Raw genomic sequence first — 27,441 nt, 5'->3', positions numbered from 1 at the left:
GTGAACAGACGATAAAGTGGCGGCAGCAGCTCCATCTCCAGAGGCTTTGGGGATGCTGGGCCCTGCTTTTAGGGAAAGAGGAAGCACCATGGTGCATGGGTTTCCTCTCACCTCCCTTTCTTTTCCCACACCCCTCCTCTTCTCCCCAATCTTTCCCCATTTTGCCTCTCTCTTCCCCCTTTTCTCCTTTCTATACTTCACCTTTCCTCCTCCCCTCCCCATTTCATCTATCTTCCCTTCCCTTCTCCTTTCTCCTTCTAACCCTTCTCAACCGTGGGGGTGGGGATGGGGGAATGGGGCCGTGTTGTGGGTTGTAGTGGTGGGTGGGAGTGAGTGTGGGTGGGTTGGGGTGGGTGGGTGTGACAGTGGTGTGTGGGTGGCAGTGGTGGTGACTGCTATCACACTGATTCTTCAACTCGGAATTCCCCTGATACTCTGGGTTCACAGAGACCAGTCAGGCGGAGACAGGGAGAAACCTGACCAACTCCTCAAGGCTGTTGGCATGTACAGAAGCCCGGGGTGCAGTCATGTGGGGCTTGTTCATTCATCAGGGTTGTGCAGGAGGGAGTGTGTAGGGCTACCCTTACAGACATCCCACTAGGCTTCCGGTCTCCTCTGAGTGCCTAACTGCAGCCATGTCCAGTCTCCCCTTGCTACATCCCTGATCTACCAGGCCCTGGTTCCTCAAAATGGCCCAGCCATTGCTCTCTTCCCTACAAATCTACTGACATCCATACAGCTCCAGTCCCTAACTGCAAAACAGGAGGACTGGGCTGTCTGGGCGCCCAACACAGCAGCAAGGGGACAGTCATGACTCTCTGCTCATAGACACGTACCAGGACATTACACCAAGAGCCCTGACCAGGGCTCAGCCATGGAATGTTATAGAGTTCTAGGCCCTGTGATTTTGCCCAGCAGGCTCTAAGGCCACACTCTTCCACCTTAGCCTTCCTGTTTTCCTTTCCTTTCCTTTTCTCCAAGATAGGGTCTCTTTGTGTAGCTCTGGCTGTCCTGGAACTCCCCTGTAGACCAGGCTGGCCTCAAACTCAGAGATCCACTTGCTTCTCTCTGCCTCCCAAGTGCAGATTAAATCTGGGATTAAAGAATATGCCACCACCACACCTAGCTAACTTCCTGGTTCTTAACATAGGACCTTTCCTGCCATTTTCTGGCAACATCACTGCTCTTTTGGGCTGAGTGGTGAGAGGCCTGCTGCAGATAGAGGGTGTGCCCTGTGTGTAGATGGCTCTTAGCAGGGCCATCCTGTCAGCACAGCTCCTGTGGTGGTTTAGGTGGGAAATGTCCTCCACGGGCTCAAGTGTTTGGACTCTCAATGCCAGCAGATGGCGCTGTTCAGGAAGGCTGTAGAACCTTTAGGAGGTGGAGGGACCAAGTCACTGCAGTCAAGCCTTGAGGCTGTCTAGCTTGGCCCTACTTTATGTTCACTGTGCTTCCTGACTGCAGATGCAAAGTGACCAGGGCCTCAACTTCATGCCCCTGCCACCATGTGTCCCTGTGATAATAGAGTGTTTCCCTTGGAACCATGAGCCTAAACATTCCCTCCCTGTCATCCCGAAGCCACTTTTGCTGGGGTACTTTTTATCATAGCAAGAGGAGAAGTAAATAAACCCTGTAAGAGGGAGGCAGATGTCTGAGTGGCAGCTGCTGAGCTATTTATTCCAGGCATGGTCTAGGGAACGTGACTGGGAACAGAGAAAGCCTGGGCCTGGCTGGGGGTCGGGGCCTCGGGCTAGAGTTGGGGACTGGGCCCTAGCCTCCATGCACACATAGGACAGTTCTAAGAGAGAACACCAAAAGGAACTCTGGGTCAGGAGAAGACCTAGCTGCAGGCTTACAAGAAAATACGCTGCGTCAAGACAACCTTAGTACCACACAGGCCCTGGGAGCAATAGGAAGTCACCCCTTTACTCCTCCAAACTTCAAGTTCTTTCCCTCTTTCTTCCCCCTCTCTCTTTTTCCTTCATTCCTTTTTTTTTTTCCCCAGCGTCTCGTGTAAGTCAGGTTGGCTTGGTTCTTAATATCTTGCTAAGGATGACTTTGAACTTAGTATCCTCCTATCTCCCAGGTGCTTAGATTAAAAACAAGCACCACAATTCGCCAGACTCTGAGGTACTGGGTTAGAACCCAGGGCCTAGACTAAGGACTCTCCTGAATGAGCTATACCACTGGCTCTTGGTGCTATGACAGAACAGGCAGGGTGACCTACCCGCCTGATGTGTGCGTCCTTGGCACGGGTCACTCTTGGGCCCATCACCAGCAGCATTGAAGGCTGAGATGCTGATCAGGTACTTTGTGTGGCTGGTGAGATCCTTGATCTTCACCACAGGCTCGGGGAGGAAGAGGACCTTCATTTTCTCTGTCTCATTGCGACTGTCTGCCTCCCAGTAGTAAACCTGTTGGGCAGAGCACAGGGTAGGCTGAACTACACCAAGCTTAGTGTGGACAGAATGGACCTTGGGGATCAGGCTTATGTGGTAAATGGTGCCCGGGGTTCTGCCCTGTGATCCAGACATTGAGTACCCTCTATGTATGGATAGGCCAAGCCCCAAAGTTCACTCCACATCCCCACATTTCGTTCAAAGCCAACATCTACGTGTTCCGTCAATGTAGCAATGTAGTAAAAACACCAAAATCAACAGGAAGGCAATGGGACAATGGACAACATCCAATGTTTAAAAACAGAAAGCCACATCTGAGGTTGCATGCTTCGAATCCCAGCTGTGGGGAGGTGGAGGCAGGCAGATCCCTGGGGCTCAGCGTAGCTGACAGGCCAGCAAGACAGTCTGTCTCGACACACAAGGTTGGGAGGGGCCTAAAGAGATGGTTCAGCAATGAACAGATCCCAGCACCCATATCTGGGAGCTCGCAGCTGCTCCAGGAGTTCTGGTGCCCTCTTCTGGCTCCCATGGGTACCAGTGCTGATGTGTATATATCCAGACACAATTTAAGAATAAAGTTTTAAAAGGTGGAGGGAACCTGAGAAACAAGACCTGGGTTGTGCTCTGACTCCAAAACATAAGCACATACACATATATAGGATGTGCACACATACAAACACACACACACACACACACACACACACACACACACACACACACACACACCAAGAAAGAGTCCTAAGCTGAGACTGTGGGGAAAGCACCTCGTTCCCTCCCCTTAAGTAACATTTCTTCTCACCTAGCTTTGATATGCTTACAGGTAGATCTGAAGTCCAAGCATAAAGGTTTGAGGGATTAGCAGAACCAGACTGTTAAACAGCTGTCTGGCAACCACTGCCCCCAGCCTGTGCCAGCTGGGCTGCCCAAAGACAATACTGGCTGGAAGGTACCCCTCGGCTCTGTGCACATGAGCCTGTGCCAGGCCCCCAGAGCAGTGTGCCTTCTGTAAGAGCTGTGCAGGAGGCAGTGGGGGCATCCAGCCTCATGGGTCACCCCTGTGCTGGAGCCTGTCTACGAAGAGAGCATGCAGATTTCCACCCGCAGGCCCCGGCTGCATGCCTGATGGCTGTGCTTACTGTGGGAAAGCCTCCGCTCAGACAGGCCACGCTAACTTGTGATCAATATCCAAGTTCAATGTCTTTATCATTAGGGAAATGAGAAAACATATTTTTTTGGATGTGCATAAATAATGCCTTGCCTTAGAGCTCGAGGGGCTCTCTGTGACCTCATTCGTCTTCGTAAGAGCGCTGCCGGCAGGGAGGTATTCATTTTCATAATACACCTACCAAAATCACTCTGAAATGGACATTTAATTGGGCCAATATTCATCAGGGCAGGATGGACTGAGATTGGGATAACTGATCAGGTAGGACTCATGGAGGCCAGACAAGGAAATTACTTCTGGAGGGATGGAGACACCAGACGGATGTCTCCAGGCAGGCTAGGCAATGCTGGGAGTTCCTTAGTGCCCTTAGTAGGGGAGGGTGCAGAGAAGAGGGTAGCAGGGGGAAGCCTGCCTACAGGAGCTGTTTCCCTCAGTGCTGCCTGGCAAGGTGAGTGGTCTTCCTTTCCTTCCATCTCTAGATCATCTGGCTAAAGGATACTCTATGGCTTTGTCGTGAGCTGGTCTCAACATGAGGTTCCCAGAAGTCACACCACGTGGGGACTTGATACAAATGTAGCTCCTAGGGCTCAGGACATGGCACAGCTGTGCAGGTCTAAGGATCTGAGTTAAAAATATGTTTTATTTTTATTTTTATTTTATTTTTTTGCTTGAGTTTCCAGTGCTGGGGAGATAGAGGCAGGAGGATCCCTGGGGCTTGGTGGCCAGCCGGACTTATCAAAGAGGTGAGGTTCTGGCCAAGAAGAAACCTTGTCTCTGCCCACCCCCGCCTCCCCAAAAGAAAAAAAAATGTTGACTGCTTAAGGCCTGAAGAGCAGCCTAGTCAAAGTGACCTTCTGAGCACCCACACATAGACACACACTGCTCACACACATAGCCTCCACTCACTATACATAACACACACATACACACATACACACACACACACCTTACACATACCCAATCCACACCTACACACACCACATACACATATACATACCACACACACATACCACATACCACACACACACACATGCACACACACACAATCATACACATACCCAATCCACACCTACACACACCACATACACATACACATATACATACCACACACACACATACACACACACACCCCAAACATACACAATCCATACCTACACATACCACATACACATATACATACCACACACACATACCACATACCACACACACAGACGCACACACACACACACTCCCCACATACCACATACGCACACACCACATACCACACACATATACATATCCCCACCTATGCACATATACACACATACCACACACATACACACCATACCCCACACTCCCCCAAACATACCACACGCACATGCCAAACACACACCATACACATACCACACATATACACACCATACACACATAGCACACACAGCACACATACCACACACACCACATACATTGTTCACTCCACACCACACACACACACACACACACACACACACACACACACGCGCGCCCTACATACCACACACATAATACACACATATACCACATACCCCAACCCCACCTCCACATACAAGTTCTCTGGTTCTACCCCATACCTATGGAAATGAGAGTCCCTCCATGTGCAGGAGACAGTATTGGGATTTGTAACCGGCCTTTGTGAGGACACTCCACCTTTATTACTATCAGCAAATGCCCCGGAAGAGGTCAGGTTCCTTGGTGGACCTTTGGGGGAACCAAGCATTCCCTGGTGTTTTGTGGTTGGGCACACAGCAGCCCATGTTCTGTGTGGCTTTTCTCTGAGCAGCTTTTGTCTCAGGTGTTGGTCCCAGCAAGCCTGCTCCAGGCACTGGGGCCTGCTTCTGTGCTGAGTGTATGCTGCTGGGGACACAGCAGAGCAGCATGTAGCCAGTGTGCCGCCAAAGCCTTCGGGGCCCTGGGCACACAGTGAGCTGGAAGAAGAGCCCAGCCACGCAGGAGAACTTGCCTTATAACCCTGGATGTTCCCATTCTGGCTCTCTGGGGGCGGTGGGTCCCATGTGACCTCCAGCTGGCTGGCCGTGAGTGGGGTCACCTGGACATTCTGTGGGGCCATCGCTGGGGCTGAGGACAGAGAGAAACAGGAGAGTAACTGGGGTGGCCTCCTGTAAGCTGGCTGAGACCCACAAACCCATGTCTTCCAGGCTCACACGGGACATAGTTCTGTGATGGAGAGTGTGGGAAATTAAATACCCTGGACACCACCAAAGTTTGGGGGGCCTCAGGTGTAACCACATTCCAAGCCTTGGGCTGTATCCCATGCAATTCTTAGTCCCTTTATGCCAAGGAAGGCTACAAGCCCTCTCAGAAGAACCTTCTTATACATGCACAGAACAAACGACACAGAGTTATAAAGAACACTGGTTCTGCTGAGATACAGTTAGCCAGTGTTGAAAGAAAGACACTATCCAGAAACCACACGGCACAAGCTGCAAGATCAAACAGTGAGAACACAGTATACATGTGTGTAGTAAGTATATCTTCATGTGTATGCACATCTGTACATAGGCTTGTGTATGTATATATGTTTGTATGTGTGCAGGTATGTGTGAAGGTCAGAGGTCAATGTTGGTGTCTTCATTGATCACTCTTCACCTTTGGATGTGTGTGTGTGTGTACCTGTGTAGAAGTCTACTTCAGGTGTTCTCTATGATCTCACTCTCCACTTATTTTTTTTTGAGGCAAGGTCTCTCATTGAATCTGGAACTAAGTGATTGATGGACTAGCCAGCCAATGAGCTCTCAGAAATCCACCTGTCTCCTCTCACCTCCACCTCTGGGAAGATGGAGGCTTTCATATAGGTGCTGGGGATCCAAAATCAGCTCCTTAAGCTCTGTGTGTGTGTGTGTGTGTGTGTGTGTGTGTGTGTGTAGCAAGTAGCTTAGTGGCTGAGTCACCTCCCCACACCCTGCTGGCTGTCTTTTGATTAGAGTCTGTCTAGAGGCCATCAACGGAGGCCATAGAGCCATCACTGCCTAAGGAGATTTTTCTCTGGCAAGGGCTCTTTTGGAGAGATAAGGCAACCTCGTGAGCAGTAGGTCACCCCTTGCTCGCAGCTCCCTCCCCTGCTTCCTGCTCTCTCCCCCCACCCATGCAGAATAAAATAGTAATTAACACCCGCTCAGCCTGACACGACTATTTATTTTGTTCTAACTGTGTGCTTCTGTATTATCGCTGCCCACCCTGCCGCTAATGGAAATGTTAATAGCCCACACCAGGTTGTTGTGACAGATGCTGGGCCTCATTATCAGAAATTCTTATTTACCGCTCCATTAAACAACAGAATCACACAAAAAAACAATTCAATCAAAACTAACTGGAGGAATTTTAACAGCCGCATTAATAATCCAAAACATAAATAAAGTTAATGTCTTCTGCATGTTTGCCGTCGGCAACTGGATCACAAAATTACTGTTGTACAATTAAAATCATGAAAGGCGGAATTGAGCATGGCCGTTATTCTGGTAGGCTGGTGCACACAGCCCTCCTCGATCCTCCTAGGGCTGGCTTTCCATTGCCTGGCAAAGCCAGGACAGCCCTGGCCGTGAGAGTCCATCTGTAGCAGGTGGTGGGTGAGCCATGCACAGGGTGATCACTAAGGCTCAGAGTCTCCGTTGCCTCTTGGTTGGGTGGAAAGAAACTAAATGAAGCTCCCAGCTGAGATATGCCTACGTCACCTGTACTACAGCCTGTTTTTTTTTATGCCACAAAGATATTACAGGTAACAGGATATGGTTGGCACATGTTGGGAGGAAATAGATGAAAACAGGGTACTACAATCTAGAATTTAATACTTTTTTGTTTTCTTTCTTTATTTTTATTTTTTACAATATTTATTTATTTATTTATTTATTTATTTATTTTTGGCTCTTGTGAGCTTCAGGGCTTCCAGCCTGCCTGGAGAATTTAACATGCTGCTCTCCTGAATATAAGCATTGCCCAATGAAAGTGTGTGCAGCTCAGAAGCTGGTAAATTGACAGGCCAGCCTTTGTCTGTTCTCCTATCTAGATATTCATGGTGTAAGATGCACATAAATATTAGCCTGTGTGTATGTGTAGTGTGTGTATATGTTTATGTGTGTGTGCGCACGGATATGTGGGTGTGCCTGCACATACGTATGTAGAAGTCAGAGGTCAGGTCTCTTTGTGAGTTTCCCTCCACCTTATTTTTTGAGACTGGGTCTCTGTGGGCATTTGAAGGAAAATGGCCCCCAGAGGCTCACAGGGAGTGGCACTACTAGGAGGTGTGGCCTTGCTGGAGGAAGTACGTCACTGGGGGCAGGCTTTGAGGTCTCAGATGCTCAAGTCAGGCCAGTGGCTCACAATCTCTCTCCCTGCTGTTTGCTGATTCAGATGTCAAACCTTCAGCTCCTTCTCCAGCACCATGTCTGCCTGCATGCACACTGCCATGCTTCCTGGCACAATGACAAGGGATTGAACCTCTGAAACTGTAAGTCAGCCCCAATTACATGTTTTTTTTTTTTATTAGAGTTCCCATGGTCATGGTGTCTCTTCACAGCAATAGAAACCCTAAGATAGTTCTCACTGACCCAGGAGCTGACTGGCTAGGTAGTTCAGCATGGATCTCCAGGGATGCTCCTGGCTTAGCCCCTCTCCTGCTGAGGTTACTAATATGCCTTAGTGCACCAACTTGTATGTGGCTGCTGGGGACTGAACACAGGCCTTCTTGCTTTCATGGCAAGCATTTGAACTGACTGAGCCATCTCCCCAGCCCCTGGCATATATTTTAATGCATGAAATTGTTTTCTTAAAGCATTTTGACCAGCAGTTTTCTACAGCATCTGCTGATATAATGCCTATAAGCAGCATTACGTGTAGAACAGGAAGGCCATGGCCACGATTGAGATTGGCTCTGCATGTCTACAGAGTAGTGACAACACCAGCATCGAATGGCCGAATCGCTCCCTCACCCTTGCCTTGATGCTACGTGGCCTCAGAGACATATCTCCTCAAGTTATTGATAAGGAAACCCTAGGAACTTCTGGGGCACTCTGCAACTGACAGGCATAGTAAAACTCTGGAAGTTTCTAGAAATTTCTGGCTTTCTTGCTGACTGCATTGGGAGTCCCTGCAAGAGAGTTTCCTGGCCGGGCAGTGGTGGCACACACCTTTAATCCCAGCACTTGGGAGGCAGAGGCAGGCAGATTTCTGAGTTCAAGGCCAGCCTGGTCTACAGAGTGAGTTCCAGGACAGCTAGGGCAACACAGAGAAACCCTGCCTCAAACAAAACAAAACAAAACAAAACAAAACAAAACAAAACAAAACAAAACAAAAAACAAAAAAAGAAAAACAAAAAAAAACAAAAAAACAAAACAAAACAAAACAAAAAAACCCAAAAAACAAAAAAACCCAGAGTCTTCTGCCTGGCCTTCACTAGCCCGACTGTTTGTATGAAGAGCAGTGGGTGCTGACTGTCAGCCATCCTGTCTTTCATCCAGCCTCCCAGGAGGGCTTACCACACCCAGGTGGCCATCAGCTGTAGACTAAGAATGGCCACCAAGCCAGGGGAGATGGCTCAGTCAGTAAAGCACACATGCATGGAGATCTCAGTTTGATTAATAAACTTGAAAAAAAAAAAAGAAAAGCCGAGTGGTGGCTCAAGCCTTCAATCCCAGCACTTGGGAGGCAGAGGCAGGTGGATTTTGAATTCGAGGCCAGCCTGGTCTACAGAGTGAGTTCCAGGACAGCCAGGGCTACACAGAGAAACCCTGTCTCAAAAAAAAAAAAAAAGAAAGAAAGAAAAAAGAAAAGAAAAAGAAAAAAGAAAGAAAGAAAGAAAAGGAAAGGAAAGGAAAGGAAAGGAAAGGAAAGGAAAGGAAAGGAAAGGAAAGGAAAGGAAAGAGAGAATCTTGTCGTGGCAAACACACACAGGACATGTGGGCTATGTGCTACTGGCAGCTCCTGGCATGTGCAGGGTCACGAAAGTGGATGGTGTATTCTGGTTTGCTTTCTGCTGCTGTGATGGCCATAATGAGCAAGAGCAACCAGGGAGGAAAAGGTTCACTTCATCTTGCAGCTTACAGTCTGCTGCCAAGGGGAGCTGAGGTAGGAACTACAGATCTTAGAGGAGCTGCTTACTAGCTCCTGTTCAAACAGCCTTCTTACACAACTGAGGACCACCCACCATATCTGGTCCTGTATAGACACTTCAACGTTCAAAGGCAGCACTGAAATTAGCAATCAAGGAAATGCCCACAGACGTGTCCATTGGACAACCTGGTGGAGACAGTTCTTAAGTTGTGGCTCCCCTATCTCAGGTCTAGTCTGTGCAAGGTGTCAACAAACATTAATGAGAACAGGTGACTTCACTTGGTCTTTGTCAAGACAGTGGAGCCTTCCTGTCCCAAGGAACCTCTCAGAGCCCTGGAATTAATCCTGTAGGGAGGTGGATATTTATTCACTTGATTCTGAGAGCTCTTGCTTAAAACATCTACTGTGTGCGGGGAGGTCATCCAACGATCTGACCTGCCCATCTGACCTGTAGAGTATCTCTGATGGTCAGTATGGTTCATCAACTCAACAGGACCCAGAAGAATATAGGAGACAAACCTTTGGATGTGTCTGTAAGGAATTATCTAATTCACAGAGTCACCCTAAATATAGGTGACACCATTCCCTGGTCTGGGGTCCAAGACTGAATAAAAAGGAGAATGCAAGCAGAGCACCAGCATCCCTCTCTCTCTGCTTCCTGACTGTGGATCCACTGTGACCAGCTGCCTCACACTCCTGCCGCCATGCCTTCCCACCATGATCGACTGTGCACCCTCAGACTGTAAGCCCAGAATAAACCTTTCTTTCTCAAGTGGCTTTTGCCAGGTACTCTCTCACAGCGACAGGAAAGTGACTAATATAGTTTCTAGGGGAAGCTTCACACTAGGTACCTTCTGCTGCTAAGACTATCCTAAGCCACTCTGGACACCCACTATTGCCAGCCCCCCGACCCCCAGGTCATTCTGCCCATTCACTGTTGACAGGGAGATCCTAGGCCACATCAGGCACCAACTGTTGCTAGGGCTATCCCAGGGAACACCGAGGATCCCTGCTTCTTATAACTTGCTCTTAGTCACACGAGGCCCCTGCTTTGGCTGAAGCCACACTGGACTGTGGCAAGCCACACAAGGTTGCTGATACTAGTTTTTGTGATCAGTGATTTAGCAATAATCTGAAAGTAATGTGAGAAGCTAGAAGTAGGGCTCAGCAGCAGAGTCTTTCCTCAGATTATCCAGAATGGCAGGTTCTTCTTTTTCTTTCTTCCCTGTGATGTAGCCTCACCTCAAGGCCCTGACCTCCCCTGTCTCGGCCGCTGGAATTATCTGGAATTAAAGATGGCAGCCACCACATCTGGTCCTTTATAGACACATAAGTGTTCAAAGTCAGCTCTGAACCCTCTGCCCTGCAGAGAAACTCAGCCTTTGGTTCTACTGTAATGAACTTTATTTTCTTGCTTCTGCACTGGGGGATTAGGCTCAATAGCGATTATTGCCCATGTAAGATAAGCAAAGCTGAAAGCCAGACTCCAGTTCTTCTAAGTTGGGTTTACTCTTCCTCCTCTTCCTCCTCTTCTCTTCTTCTTCCTCCCCGTCCACCTTTCTCCTTCTCCTCCTTCTCCTTCTCCTCCTCCTCCTCCTCCTCCTTCTTCTTCTCCTCCATTGCCTGTACCATGAGTTTCTCATCACAGTGAGACCCAGGTCTGACAGATCATGATTACATTACATGAGCAAGGCAGTTCCTGGTCCCTCAAGAGACTCATGGTGCTGAAGAAATACCTTATCCTCATTGGACAGCTTGGAGGCTCAGGTAGATTTACATCATTTACCCTAGGATGGTCTAGATTTCAACTCGGATCTGTTTGACTCCCAAACCCAAGTTGTTCCCCTACAGTTGAAGTAGAAACTTCTGGAAGGGCCAGGTAATGTTTTAAGCTTTGAGGGCTGTGAATCTTGGAGTTACACTGATTTCAGTCAGCATTGACTGTTATGGCAAAATTACTCCAGTTCAGACTGATTAAGCTGGTGGCTTTCAACCTATGAGTCAGAACCCTTTTAGGGGTGGAATGACTGTTTCACAGGGGTCATCTAAGACCATTGGGAAACACAGATATTTATGTTATGATTCATCACAGTAGTAAAATTATAGTTATGAAGTAGCAACAAAAATAATGTTATGGTTGGGGGCCACCACAACATGAGAAACTGTATTAAAGGGCCACAGCATTAGGAAAGATGAGAACCACTGACTTAAGCCTTATAGAGAAAGGTGGAACTGTTTCAGCAAAGCTTTATCTCTAAGAACAGGCATCGGACTGGCTTTGGCTCTTAGGTCAAGTTTGTAGATCCTGACTAGGGTAATAGGAAAAAAAAAAGGGGGTGGGGGTGGGTAGATGAATGGGATAAAGCCCGTCAGGGATAGAGTCCAGGGTCTAATGGCTCTTCAGCAGAGCCATACTAGTGTAAGGCTTTGGAGCCCAGAAATCTAGAAAAAGAGAAGAGAAAAGACTACAAAGATCCTGTTGCTAGGGTGTGGCTCAGTGGTAGAGCCCCTGCCTAGAATCCCCCAGTGAGGGGCTGGGGATGTGACTCAGTGGTAGAGCCCCTGTCTAGAATCCCCCAGTGAGGGGCTGGGGCATGGCTCAGTGGTAGAGCCCCTGCCTAGAATCCCCCAGTAAGGGGCTGGGGACATGGCTCAGGAGTAGAGAGCCATCTTTCTTTCTTCTCCTCTCTTCTATCACCATGCCTTCTTCTGTTCACTAGGACTGAGCTCTGGGAACACTGTGACACCCCCACTTCACAGTCTCAACCTTTCTTCCTGTTTATTTAGCACTCTGGCTCCAGACTCATGACAACAATTAGCTTGCTTCCCTCTGAGGTCAGAGCCTGTATATAATGGAGTCTAGTGTTCCCTCTAGGGTGTCTGTGGGGACAGGCGGCTCTCAGGGGACACTCATCCCATATTCCTGATTCAATACTTTGTCCTGTCTACATATAGCATGGGTAGATTGACTGACTGGGACCCCCTGTGGTACCTGTGATTTCACAGGTATGCTGGGTTAAAGGTTACCTAAGCACTGTGAACCTGGAGGTAGTGAACCTGATGGGATAGTGGAGTCCTGGGACGTGTGGTAACTGTGATCATTGCCCCTGAGTGACAGCCACTTTCTTCATTATAAACACATATTCTAACTAGCACAGTTCTGAATCCTTTTAATTGCACTTAATGGGCTCTAGGACTGGTTTAATGTGTCACTAGAGGGAGCTGAAACAGCCAGAAGTGTGGTTCTTTTCCTCTTTTCAACCAAGAGTAATTAAAAGAACCTGTAGGAGCAGTGGAAAGGTAAGACCCACATTTTACAGTGTGATTTTTGTTCTCATTTAGAGCCTGGCATAGTCCAGGCTGGCCACAAATTCACTGTGTGGCTGAGGATGACCTTTGACTCCTGATGCTCCTCCTGCCTCCTCCCAGATGCTGGGGCTACAGGTGATGTCATCACACACAGCTTATGTGGTGGTTAAGAGGATTGGTGGCTCTTGCAGAGAACCCAAGTTCTGGTCCACCATTCACATCCAGTGGCTCCTAATTGTCTACAACTCCAGCTCCAGGGGATCTGGTGCCCTCTTCTGGCTTCTATAAGCACTGCACTCAGGTGCACATATCCACATACTAACACACACAAAGACACATAATTAAAAAACTAAAGCCTGCCACCAAGCCTGATGACCTGGGTTTGATCCCTGGGACCCACACAGTGGAAGGAGGGAGCCGACTCCTGAAAGTCGTTCTCTGATCTTCACAAGCACACTGTGGCACACGTGCGTCCTCCATACACAAAAGAAAAATTTAGGATGTAATAACTTTCTGAAAAGCTGTGAAGTAACAGCAGGTTCACAGTTTCAAGGGACTTTGCTGCCATCCACAGTGCCTGCCGTGTACCTCAAAAGCCACAGAACCCTACTGGGCCTGAGTAATAGCTAACATCAAGTGTGTGTGTGTGTGTGCCTCTGCTCTTCTGGGAAAATTTGTGGAGCCAAAGACACTTCAGCTGCTTGTGGACACTTAGTACCGAATTCCCTTGAGTGGAAGAGGGCACATCCTATCTCCTCTCTAGAGGACTGAAAGGCCACCCCTTGTATGTACACATACATAACGTGCATTCATGAGTATGTGTGAATATAAGAATATATGCGGTTGTTTTGTGTGTGTGTGTGTGTGTGTGTGTCAGAGGACAACCTTTAGTGTTGTTCCTCAGGCAATGTCCATCTTGATTTTTTGTGTCAGGGTCTCTCCCTGGCCTGGAGCTTGCCAAGTAATCTAGGCTAGGCTGGACAGCCACTGAGCCGTAAGATCAAGCCTGTCTGCATCCCCAGTGCTGGGATTTGAGCACATGCCACAATGTTAAGCTCTCTCCCTCTCCCCTCCCCCTACCCACTCCCGCTCTCCCTCTCCCTCTTCTCCCCCCTCCTCTGTGTTCTGGTGATGGAACTCGGGTCTTCATGCATGCTCCGCAAGTCCTTTACCCACCAAGTCATCTTGCCAGCCCTGCTTTTGCAGTGTTGAAGATACACGCTAGAGACTTAGATATTCTAAGCAAGCGCTCTACCTGAGCGTGCCCTGGCCCCAGGGTGGCTCTTGCTGAACTAAGATTGACAGCATGTCAGCAGGGATGTGAGCCTCTGCCTCAGGCTTCGAGCAGCTATGAGCAGGGCAGGGACATGTCATTACAGCCTCTTCGTAATAAACTGCAGGAAAACCTGTTGGCAGCGACTATCTGAGCAGTCTGCATGGAGAACACTGCCAGCCCTACCACAGGATGTGAACGGGCGCCAGCCAATTCCTGAAGCGGAAATGGGGACAGGAGGAAAGCATCAGCAATCCCTAAATCAGTTTGTCATTTAATTCACTTCCCATCAAAATCCCAGAATTTGCCTCTTTTTGTGCTTGCCAAAGTGATTGTCAGACTTATAAAATAGCTTTGAAATTTTGGAAACCAAGACCATGACCAGAGTTGCTAAATATGAGCCATGTGTGACGGTGTGACACAGGTGGCTGGCAGAGACCGAGAAAAACCCACCAAAGACTGGTCCATGTGTAAGAAGAATTCAATCACAGCTGAGTCCCTGTTGGTGGCTGGGTGGTATCGGGGGTCAGGGTAGGAGACGGCTTCTCCACCATCTGGAGGAAGCTCAATTTCTACCAAACAGCAAACTCCAACCTCAGACCTTAGAGGTGTGGAGTGCTTGCTGAGCATACAGGAGGGCCTGGGTTCAATCCAAGCATGGTGTGACCCAGACATAGTAGCACATGCATATGATCCCAGCACTTGGGAGATGGAGGCAGAAGAATGTGGAGTTCAAGGTCATCCAATCCAGGCCACTCTGCGCTACATGAGGCTGTCTCAAATAAACAGGTGTTGCATGGTGTTGAAGATATATGCTAGAGACTTAGATATTCTGAGCAAGTGCTACCTGAGCTATGCCCCAGCCCCAGCCCCAGCCCCAGCCCCAGCCCCAGCCCCAGCGTGGGTCTTATACTAGAATTGAGCTCATGCAAATATCATGGACAAGGCTCTTTCATGCACGTCTTGTTTGGAGCGAGGTTCTGCCTCCTGTGGCCTGGATTTTGACAGACTTATTTTTCTCCCTGTCTTGTAACATTGGTGTTCAGACTCAGGCCTCCATGAAAAGGCATCTACAAACTGCTTTTTCCCTGAGGCTCACAGAGGTAAACATTACATATTTGATCAAGAGGGGACCCAGAGAGAACATCTACTCTCTAAGCTCTATCCCATAGCTGACCAGATGCCTCTAGAAACTCACATGGGAGCTGCAAGCACGCTAAGTAAACACGAAGAGGGAATTTGCCAGGCCAGGCACGGTCTCCAGAGTCTCTCTGTGGGCAGGTGAGCTGGAACCATAGCTGGGATATGAACCTGAGTTTCCTCACAATGGTTCCCAGGTTTCCATACCATGCCACAATGCTTAAAGGCTAGAGTTCAGAGAGGTTGAGTACTGTCCTAAAGGTCACACAGCCAGCAAAAGGCAGGGTCATCACTCAGACATACAAGTTCACTTATGAAACCACAGTTGTTTGAAACCAAAGCTCTGCTTCCGTAAAAGCCCCTGAGCACTTTAGGCTGCCTTGTGTGGGATGCTCAGAGGGTGGTTATGATAGGAATGAGTAAGTGAGATGGTTCAGCAGGTCAAGGTGCTTGCTGCCAAGCCTGATGACCTGAGTTCAATCCCCAGGACCCACATGATAGAAAGAGAAACTAGCTGCTCTCTGAATACCATACGTATTCAGTCACAGGTATGTACCTACACTCCTGTACAAACACATATGTACACACGTGTATATACATATATACATACATGTGCATACATATGCATGCACACATACATAAATACATGCATAACACACACGAGTGAATCCAGCTTGACTGCTGCCAGTCAGAACCATTACTACTGCTCTGGGCCCTGAGCTAGACTGCTGCTTGAATGTGAGAAGCAGAGACTGTTGATGACTACCTGGAAGGGATGCAGCATTGGTCCACTACTTCCTCCTTCCAGAGAATTCTCCCCAGGATAGATGTGGAGCAAAGGGAAGTGAGTTGGGACCTGGAACTGATGTGTATTGTTTGAGGCACAGAAGAGCTGCCTCTGGCATGGTGGTTGGGGAGCAGGTGACATTGAAGGCAGCAAGTACTTCCAGGGACACTGTAGCATGGGCAGGCAGGCAGTCTTAGTAGTCCCAAGAGAGGGGTCCGGGGGAGTCAGACATGGGTTTCTTCAGGAGGGGTGTATATACACACACACACACACAGACACACACGGCTGGTATATAGGTTTCTTCCCTTAGTGGTTTGACAAAACACCTGACAAAGGCATTTAAAGGAGGAAAGGATGATTCTGGCTCACAGTCTAACGGAACACAGTCCATCATGGCAGGGAAGGTATGGTGGCAGGAGCCTGATGGTCACAGTGTATCCACGGTCAGGAAGCAGAGAGAGATGAATGCTGGCACTTGGTTTTCTTTCTGTTTTTCTTCCTTTTTTCTTTTTTTCATTCAGTACAGGACTCTAGCCTAGGGAATGGTGCCACCCAAGTTTAAGGTGGATCTTCCCACCTCAGTCAACCTAATCTAGATACCCCTCACAGACAAGGCTGGAGGTGTGTCTCCTAGGTGATTCTAGATCTTGTCAAGACAACAATCAAGATTAACAGTCACAGGCAGCGGGGTTTGAGGTGAGGAGGGTGGGAAGACCCGACTTCGGAGCAGCTGGATCTGTCTACGGTCTAAACTTGGATAGGTGACCTGTCTGCTCTAAGCCTGCCTTTTTTTCTCATCAGAAACTATTGAGGATGACAGCACAAATGTTCCTCTGGCTACATGGTCTGGCCCACAAGTCCTTCCTCTGTATGATGGTCAACTCTACAGGATCGAGAACTGCTTAGGAGATAGGCCTCTGGAAATGCCTATAAGAGAGTTTTCTAGATTAGACTGAGGTGGGAAGACCTCCCTAAATGCGGGTGAGTCTGTCCCACAGGCTGGAGTCCTGGATTGAATACAAAAGAGAAAGTGAGCTGAGCAGCAGAATTCATTTCTTTCTGCTTCCTGACTACGGACACTATGTGACCAGCTGCCTGGCTTCTGTCCTGACTATGGATACAATGTAACCAGATGCCACTGCATGCTTGCCCTACTGAGATAAGGTGAGCCCGCAAACTGTGAGCCAAATCAACTCTTTTCTCAAGTTACTCATGTCACAGCAGTAAGAGAGCAAATCACATACTGGTAAGTTTACTTTTTGTCATAGCAACAAGAAAACCAACACAGCCTGAACTTGATGAGACAGAGAATTTCTTAGGTCAGAAAAGCTGCCTCTGGGTTTGTGTGCAAGGGCAGACAGCATTAACTAAAAGGGAGAGAGATACCTAGGATGCATCCAGCACCATCCTGGAGACTGACAGAACATCCTACTACCTGAAAGAACACCAGGGAGGAATGAGGATGTTTGTGATGTAGGCAAGTACTTTCACTTCCTCCATGATGGAAGTTGCTCCACCCCTCCCCACTTAATGTATAGAAACTGGGTACCAAAATAAATCATTCCTCTTGAGTGCTCTTACTGTGACATAAGTGTCTATGCTTCTTGAAGCTATCTGGTTGATTCTTATAGCCCTTGTCAGGCTGGAAGATAAGGGAGAGGCTTGGAGCTTACCAGCCTCACCAACGAAGACTTCCACTGGTACACTGGCTGGGCTCTCACCAATGATGTTATAAGCAGTCATGATGACTTCATAGCGCCGGTACTTCTTCAGATCTACAAGGTCAAACACACAGGGTCAGCCTATAGATGGACCAGCTTCTGTTCTTAGATTCCCCTGTGGCCACAACCAGGCAATGGGGACCTCAGAAGAGAAGTAGATTGATTGCTCTCTGGAAGACTAGGAAATGCCTCCATCATGTCTCCTGACATGACTATTAATCAAATGAGATGAGTCTTCCCACCTGTGCCCAGGTGAAGGGCAACAAAGTATCCATGAGCCAGCTTGACTTTGTCCCCTCAACTCTCCCAGAAAGAGCCAGCAGATAAATACCTAGGCACTTACAAACTTCTGACTGCCTGCTTCCAACTGCCAAGTGCTGAGATTACAGGCTCACACTACCACACCTGTTTGTGCCGTGCTGGGAATGGAACCCTAGGCTTCTCCATGCTAGGCAAGCATTCTTCTACCAGCCGAACTGCAACCCCAGCTCTTGGGGGATCAGTATTCAAAGGAGAGGGTTTCAGGTCAGAGAGAAAGCAAGTGGACCACTGCCTTTAAACTAGTTAAGATGGGGGCTGGCTCAGCAGGTAGGAGCGATTGCTGTTCTTCCAGAGGATCTGCATTTGATTCTTGACATCCATATGGATGTTCACAACTATCTGTAACTCTCATTCCAGGAGACCCAGTGCCCTCTTCTGGCCTCCTTGGGCACCAGGCATACACATGGTACATGAACATACATGTAGGTGAAATACTCATAACCTGAAAAAATATGGTTAAGACTGTAAATTGTGGCCTATATATTTCACTATCACTATGAGATAGATAGATAGATAGATAGATAGATAGATAGATAGATAGATAGATAGAGGGAGGGAGGGAGAGAAAGAGAGGGAGGGAGAGAGAGAGAGAAAGCGTCATGGGAGACATTTTGCCCTGTCTGACTTTCTCTTCCATCTCAGTCAGATGAAGTGCTAGACAGCAATATTATGAACCCCACTATCCTCTGCCTCTAAATATTTCCCCTCTGTGTGGGCATGTGGCCACTGAAAGGGGGAGAGCTGGTGAGATATGTAAGTTGGCAAAGTGCTCATCTTGTAAGCACTAAGACTCCAGTTCAATTCCCTGAACCCATGAAAAGAGCATGCAGGGTGGTGTGTGCTTGTCTGTGAGAGCAATTAGAGCCCCGAATCCAGGCTGGTTCTACTTGGACCTCTGAGAGATGGATGGGCAGAAATGCATCACTGTGTGCAGTCCTGGGGCCCGCGGGGCTGTGCACTTACGTGTTAATTCATAGGTGGTTAACGAGGAGCTGCTGTTCACGGTCTTGAAGCTGCTTTGAGCTACAAGGGGTGAAGAAGGTAGTTAGTGCAAAGGGACGCCATCCCTGCAAGCCATGTGTGGGGACCCCATCCCTGCAAGCCATGAGGCACACTGCAAGGTAGATGGGATGCGGTGGAGACTCCCACAGTTCCCTGGGGGCTATAGAGACTGAGAGCTTCTCCCTAGCTGCTGGCAGTTACCATACTTCTTCCTAACACATCAAGATGCATCAGCCTGAGGCAGGTGGTGGGGAGCTGGCCCTCTGACAGAGGGAAACAATGATAAAGGCATTGGTAACAGTGGGGGAGGGGAGGTTTCCTTCAGGCCTTTCTGGGATGCAGGACTATCCATTGACTGATGTTTGCAACCTGTGGGACTCTAGTCTGAAGGGTGTGAGACAGTCACTCATTACATGTTTTGAGAGCCCACCAGGGACAGGTTTGTGTGCAGTTGGCATGTGGGCCTCTGGTGGAAAAAATGGGGTGGAGCAGGGGGGTCTGTTGCATGTTAGGTGAGCCAACATCAGACATCTTCCTGGCCTGACGGAGATGACCTAGGTAGGAAGGGCTGCCCAAGTTTTCCCTGACCCGGGCTGTTCCTCATCACAGAGATCCACCTGCCTCTGCCTCCCAAGTGCTTGGATTAGAGGCACGTACCACCACACCTGGCCAAAGAGAATTTTCTATGATACAATTAATGGACAATCTCCTTCCAGAGATGGGGGTGGGAAGACAGGGTCTTCTAAAATTAAACTGCCTCCTTGGTAGTTGACTTTTAACGGAGCCAAGAATGGCTGTGGTGGAGTCAGGCCCAGCAGAGATCAGGAGCCCACAGATGGATTAGATGGTTGTGGCCTTCACCTCAGGCCAGTTTCCACACAGTGTGTTCCCCTTCCTTCAGTCCAGCTTCCAAGTCTACTGCTTCCACCCGTGCCCCACTGACTTCACCTTACACTGTGCCTGCTCCCTCACTGTGCCTTCCCCTGGCTCCTTTATAGCATCTCCTGGCATGCCTTCCATGGAGCAGACAGACATGAGAGGTTCTCCTGTGATCATCCCCCAGGACAGAGGAGCACTGCTCACCGGTGAGTTCAGCACGTAAGGCAGAGGGGCTCTTGAGTGTCTTGGGCTCAGGGCTCATGCCTGTCTCAGACTCCAGCTCACGGTAGTAGATCCTGTAGCCTTGCAGAAGACCGTTCAGGCTCTCATCCCGGGGAGGCTGCAAAGACATTGTACACTCAGTCGTTTGGGGATGTTTCCAGAGTCAGTATGTGTACATCGGTAACCTCTATGCTGGTGTAAGTAGCCCACCTTGAAGAGTCACTATTTCAATCCCATGGTTCTTTTTTCAAATCATGTTTCCATTTATTTTATTATGATGATTATTATTTGTGAGTATATGTGGGCACACATGCATTTATGCATGCATGTATGCCCACATATGGGCCATGGCATGAATGTGGACGTCAAAGGATAATTTTCAGTTGATTTTTTTTCCTTCTACCATGTGGGTTCTAGCGTTTGAACACAGGTTATCAGGCTTGGCTGCAAGCAGCTTTATCTGCTGAGCCAATATGCAGGACCCAAGCCTATAGTCCTTGATTGTAAAAAACAAAGGAGGAGAGCTGGTGAGATTGGCAAAGTGCTCACCTTGCAAGCACCAAGACTCGAGTTCAATTCCCTGAACCCATGTAATCCTGCACTGGGAGAAGGGAGACTGGAGGATTCCCGGGGTTTGTTTAGACTACTTGGTGAGTTACAGACCAGTGAGAGACCTGGTCTCAAAAATTATTGTCAACGTCTACCTGAGGTAGTCCACTGGCTTCCATGTTTGTATGAATATGTACACCTGCATGTGTGTGTACACACAACACACTCACACTCACATTCACACTCACACATGGAGGAAAGATGTAAGATTATTAGAAGGAAAATATTGACCATTCCAGGCTCAGAGTCAGCTGTGGAGCCATGCTCAGACCTTGTGTGTGGTATGATGGCTGCTAATATTAACTGCCAACTTGATTACATCTGGAGTCAACTAAAATCCAAGCACTTGGGCGCATCTATGAGGGATTTTATTGATTGCATCCATTCACGGGGGAAGACCCATCCTAAGTCTTGGCCATAGCTTCTGGTGGCCTCCCCACATGAAAGGACATGTGAGAGGGAAGTAAGTGTTTGCTTTTGCCTGTTTGTCCTCACTCTTGTTGGCAAGGTCATTTACTCTGCTGCTGAGGCATTCCTTCACTGGTATTAGAAGCTACTTCTTCAGGACTCTAGCATAGACTGAAGACCAGCAGTTCTCTAGGAATCCACTCGGACTCCAGCCAACAGATTAGAGCTGCTGAGACATCCAGCCTTGTGGACTGAACAACGACTGGAGAGACAGCCATTGTGGGACTACCCAGGCCCCGGCCACGCTAATAATATTCATTTTATGTTCTGTTCTTTTAGAGAACCCTAGCTGATACAAGAAGACATGAGTTCTTATTCTATGTCCACCTCAACTCCTTGAGGTGAGGCAGGAGAGCCAGGTGTGGGCACAGAGAAGGAGGGAGCTTCTCTCTGTCAGGTGAACCTAGAAACAGTAAGGGGACTGGAGAAGCCTCCTCAAACAGCACCCTTATTTGGGCCTCTTTGTAGCCTCCCTCAGCCTTGAGCAGGCTGGCTTAGACCTGTTCTGCCACTGTGAACTAGACCACCTAGGGTGGAGTCTACCTACCTAGATAGGTCTATTGTTCTGCCACCAGTGCTCTTTTTCAAGAGAAAAGAGCACTGGTGGCACCACTACCTGCTGAGAGGCTGAACCTGTCTTCCCGAGATAAGCAACAGCCTGGTGACCAAGTGCTAACAGCCTGGTGACCAAGTGCTGACAGCCTGGCAACAAAGCATCAAGAGCCTGTCATGACAGGGGATGGGCCTTCCCCCTTTATAAGCTCAGACTCGTAGTAAACTCTTGGGCCTTGATCAGAATTTTGTCTTGGTCTCGTTATTTCTCCTGCTGTTTCCTCCCATATAGCTCCAGCCTCCCCTTCAGGAACCCAGTTCATCCTCTTTTTTTTTTTTTTTCCCCCAGATATAATTAGTTACAGGAAATCAGATTGGATTTGGGAGGTCCTTAGTCCAATAGCTGGTGTCTTCATAGGAGGGGGGCCATTTGGACTTGTGGACACATAGAATCCCACATGGATATGGAGAGGGAGAGTCAAGTGGTATGTTTATAAGCTAATGGCCATGGTCAACCTCAAGATGCTGGGTGGTGCTAGGAGTTTGTCTTCTCTGGAGGGAGCAGTTGTTACGTGGCCTTGGACTTCTGGCCTCCAGAACCAATTGATGGCTATGAAGTATGTGTGACAGCCATTCCAGGACACCCTGCTGTCAAGTTTTTATGACATAGACTCAAAGACTAGAGGATCTACAGTTGCTTTCATAGGCTCCAGACAACTAGCACTTGCTGCTTGATCAAATGCACAAGTTGAGAGGTCTGGGAAGCCAGGAACACATGTCAGTGACATGGCTGACAACCACAAACACACATGGGTTGGGAGCATAGCGTGTGTATGGAGCACTGAAGTTGCTGTTGGAAATAGAATCTGTCAACATACTAGCTACAGGGATCCCAGGCATGCTGTGCAGACTACTCAGCAGCTCCCAGTCACGGCACCCCCCCCCCCGTGTGTGTGTGTGTGCGTGTGTGTGTGTGTGTATGTGTGTGTGTGTGTGTGTGTGTGTGTGTACATGCTTATAACTCACTTTGTAGACCAGGCTGGCCTTGAACTCAGAAATCTACCTGCCCCTGCCTCCCAAGTGCTGGGATTAAAGGTGTGCGCCACCACGCCCAGCCTATCCTGTTGTTTTTGAGGCAGGCTTTCTCACTGGCTTTGGAGCTCGCCCAGTAGGGTAGGCCCAGGGGTCTGTCTGTTTCTGCCTCTCCAGGTCCCCATACTTGTAAGGAAAGTGCTGGATGGGCCATTGCCCCATCTTCTAACATTTTGTTAAGGCTGGAAGGCAGTGCTTTCTGAGAGCAAGAGGCAGTTCTCTGTATGTCTCTAACATCTACATGAAAGGACGAAGGAGCTGTCGATGTACTGAAGCAAGAATAAGAAGGCTCTGCCCTCAGCTGCTCTACCAACTAAGCAGCCACAAAGGTTGGGCACCTCTGTCTCCCATGCCTGCAAGTTGCCTCACAGATATATGGTCCCCAAAGGATGAAGCTGGCTCTGCTATTGGACCCCTCCTGAGGGGAGATGGCATGGTTGAGGATGGGACGAGCAGTGGCATCTTACATTCCTGCATCCCTTTGCCCTCAGCAAGCTTGTGTGGGCACAGGGTAGAGCCATAAAGAGATGGAGGGTCTCTGAGCTCTGCACCTTGAGCCTAGCCACCTCCATCTTCTTGGGGCTATGAGACTTTCTGATGAAGGGATAACAAAGAGCCATGGAGGTGGGTGAGCAGTTAGTGTGCAGTTTCTGAGGACGCCTTAGTGCCTGGGGCACGTGGGAGATAGACAGAACTGGCTTGTAAGCTGCCTCTGAAGGAGGGAAGAGTCCTTCATGACACAGCCCATGGTATAGACAGTGATCCTCTGCCTAGAGTGGGCAGCCTGGCTGAAAAATGCAGACTCCAGGTCCCAGGCCAGAACTTGTCTAGCCCTCCTTTCCTAGGTCCCTGACAAAGAAGCAGGGAGATTCATGTCCCTGTACAGTGTCTCTGACTGCTAGGGCAGGAGCCTGCTCTTGCAGCTCAGATAACACCACGTGGCCATGCAGAAGGTTCTGGCACTGTCTTCACTCACGCTGAGGGGAGGTGCAGATGGCAGGACTCTGTCGAGGCAGACGAGATGGCATGTGCTCCGGTTTCTGGGATCTGGGCTGACTCAAATCGGCAAGAAGGGAGGGTGAGTGGGCACATCTAAAGCTTGCTGCTGGGCTCTGTAAGTGCCAGCCCAGCAGTCTCTCCTCAAGGGTCACCTTCAAAGCCTGCCCGTCAGTCTGGGATCACACCAGTGGGAAGACTGCTAAAGCCCGACCAACACTGCAGAAGATGCACGGGCTGGGGATGGACAGTGGGGGAGTGGGCAGGACTGGATTTTATTCACTCAAATGATCAACTGAACAGGATGCTGGGAAAAGGAAAATGCCCTTGCTGGGGACAAAATGTGAATGTGCAGCTGTTGACAGCCCCCCCCCCCCAGCCTTTGAGTATACAATCTGAGGTTTGGGAAAGGAAGCATGGAAGGCTGAGATGTTTCTAGTCACGTCCGAGGATGCAGGGGGAGAGGAGTCAAGCCCCTCCACTCAAGGGACAATGATGATCAGCACTAGGTAGGGTCACATTTGCCAGGTGACATCAGAAGCCCCCAGAGTCAAGTTGTACGTCTTCCCAGCAAGTATCTGCTGTGGTCTGGATCAGTAGCCCCCAGGGTGTGTGCTCTACCCACCCCCAGTTTCCTTCCCATTGCTGTGACATAAGACTCTGATCACAAGCAACTCAAGGGGAGAAAGAATGCTTTTAGTTTATACTTCCGGGTCATAGTTCATCAGCTGGGGAAGTCGGGCAGGAACTTTAGGAGGGAATTTGAGCAGGAACAGAAATGCTGCCTACTGCCTTGCTTTCTGGCTCACGCTCAGTTTTCTTACACAGCCCAAGATCACCTGCCCAGGAAACGAAGCTGCCTAAGCAGGCTGAACACTCTTACGTCAATTAACAATCAAGGAGTCCTCATAGACATGCTCACAGACTGGTGTGATAAAGACAATCAATTTAGACTCGTCTCAGTGGCTTCAGGCTGATAATGCTAACTAGGACATTCTCTAAGCTGGAACCTTTAGGAAGCAAGGCCTAGTAAGATGTTGTGCCCTTGAAGGGGACCGTGGGACCCGCTATCTTCCTCTTCCTTTTTACTTCCTAGCCATGAGGGGAACATTCTGTTCTAGTATGCATTTCTCAACAGAGGCTCTAATCCACAAGTCCTTGACTTTGGATTGGCACCTGCTGAACTGTGAATGGAATGAACAACCTCTTTTCTTTCTACCTTAACTCTCTCACATGTTTTGTTACAGTTCAGGATGCTGACTGACATAAACATAGACAGCAGATTCCCTGGAGGCTGCAGCCAATCCAGATCTGCCCATGGGCAGGTCCTGTGAGGCAGGGACATCACTCAGTCAGGGCCTGGTGAGGCTGCAGACTCAGGGACAGCTTGTGTGGAGCACTGCATTGGGTTTAATTTGCTCTTTAGTCTTGTGGTTTGACATCATGGTGAAAGTCAGATGGGCAGCTTTAGAAGTCTTTCTAAGTGCCTGAATGGTAGTTCCCCAGAACTTATGGGTCCAAAAGGATGGGCAATTCAGGTGGGGATTTAAATCCTGGTACCGTGACCTCCTCATCTGCTTCAACTTTGAGGCCATGCCTTGCAGCGTCTCTGGAAGAAGTTCGGAATTAGACTCGGTCTTTCCAAGCCCTTAGCCTGAAATTCTTAGTCCAGCACCCGTTCCAGTGTGAAAGGCTTTGCCACCTTGTGCTCAGTTCCACATCTCTACAGCACCCGAGACACGCCATGAGTACTGTGGGTGCTCAGCCAACAATTGTAGAGTCGAGTTGAACATGCTAGAGAGCAGGGAGACCCCATTAACATGTCCTTCCTTCTAGACTGGCCATCTGCATGGGCAGAAACTCAGAGAGACATGGAAACTCTTTCTAATGCTTCCCTCCTCTGCCCAACCCCTATCCAAAGCAGACTCAGAGTCTAGGATGGCTTTTCCAAAGTCCCCGTTCAAATGGATGGAGTCATCACACACTACACAGGAGAATGGTGCCCTGGGAAAGAGGCAGAAGGGGTTGGCAGAACTGAGTGGAGGGAGGGACTTGTGTTGAGAGGAGCAGCCTCTGTGGTAGTTAATCTCAACTGGCAACTGGATGGGTTCTGGAACCACCTGGGAGATGGACTTCTGGGCACGTCTGTGGGGGCTATCTTGATTAGGTTAATTGAGGTGAGAAGACCTGCCCACTGTGGGTGGTGACATCCCCTGGCTAGGAGCGTGGATTGCATAGGTGGAGAAAGAGGGCTGAGCAGAGGTATTCATTATCTTCTGCCTCATGACTACAGAGGAAATAGTACAGGCTACTTCAGGCTCCTGCTGCCCAGGCTTCCCCACCATGAAATGATCCCTTAAGTCACTTTGGCCAGGCATCTTATAGCAGTGAGAAAAGTAACTAAGAAAGCATTTTTCCTTCCAGCTGCCTGACAGGGCTGGGCTGGGTCCCATAGCTGCTGGCCTCCATCAGTGTTTACTCTTTGTTTAGGTGGGTGTTAGGCTACAAAGCTAGGCTCTCCCTATGGTACAACAGGGACCTAGGATTCAGGGTCTTGTGAGAGCATGAGAAAACAAATCTGAATCCAGAGGGGACTTCCGAGGTCACCAGGAGTCTAGGCTCACAATCCTGTGACCTCCATATCTTAGAAAATAATGCAGGGGTCCCCTTTGAGGCTAAACCCCAGTGTTTTAGGGTTGGTTACACAGGGGCGGGCCCAGGTTGCCTTCATTTCAAACACAGCATTGAGCACATAATGTGTTCATCATACTCTCTCTGTGATGAACACCTGTGGAAGGAGGAAGGGGTTGTTTAAGCCCATTGGTCACTTGGCCCCATTGATTCGGTGCGGGCAGCAGAATGTGGCAGGGGGAGCACATGGTCACCTCACAGTGGACAGGAAGCTGAGGGAGATCTATAGAAAGAGGCAGGACAGCCTTCAAATGCCCACTCCAGGTAAGGGGATGCTCCATAGCATCATGATTGGTATACAAGTATGAGAATCCAAGTTCAGATCCTTGGCACTGATGTAAAATCAAGGTGTGACCATAGGCACCTGTAACCCCAGCACTTCAGCAGGGAGAATAGACAGGAGAATCACTGGGGCTCCCTGGCTAGTTGCTATAGCTGCAAGCTCCAAGTTCAGCGAGGGACTCTGTCTCTAAATAAATGAATACCCTGAAGACATGAAGAACAATAGAAAAAAAAAGCACCCAATGTCCACCTCTCGACTCCCAGCATGCATGCACAGGCATACACAAATAGACACTTTTGAGCATGTAAATGCATGTGTGTGTGAACACACACACACACACACACACACACACACACACACACGGCATGCTCCCATGCTCCCAGTTAACTACTTCTTATATTCAGACTCCTTATTTCAAGAGCTCTACCGTATCCCAACAGTCTCTTTGAGT

General features: G+C 48.9%; 1 protein-coding gene across 2 annotated transcripts in view; it reads right to left on the bottom strand.

Moving 5' to 3' along the window:
- Sdk1 (sidekick cell adhesion molecule 1) overlaps positions 1–27,441 on the bottom strand; it is a 974,090-nt gene that overhangs the window by 51,398 nt on the left and 895,251 nt on the right. For both annotated transcript variants that reach the window (XM_006504712.1, NM_177879.5), the window contains 5 exons: positions 20,282–20,417; positions 19,160–19,219; positions 17,828–17,929; positions 5,543–5,658; positions 2,228–2,414 (listed from right to left, as the gene is read on the bottom strand). In XM_006504712.1, coding sequence (XP_006504775.1) covers positions 2,228–2,414; positions 5,543–5,658; positions 17,828–17,929; positions 19,160–19,219; positions 20,282–20,417 — 601 coding nt within the window. The remainder of the gene's footprint in view (positions 1–2,227; positions 2,415–5,542; positions 5,659–17,827; positions 17,930–19,159; positions 19,220–20,281; positions 20,418–27,441) is intronic.

Source organism: Mus musculus, chromosome 5 (genome assembly GCF_000001635.26).
Source record: "Mus musculus strain C57BL/6J chromosome 5, GRCm38.p6 C57BL/6J".
Taxonomy (NCBI): Eukaryota; Metazoa; Chordata; class Mammalia; order Rodentia; family Muridae; genus Mus; species Mus musculus.
Note: the sequence above shows the minus strand (reverse complement) of the source record. Positions and strands in the feature narration are given on the sequence as shown.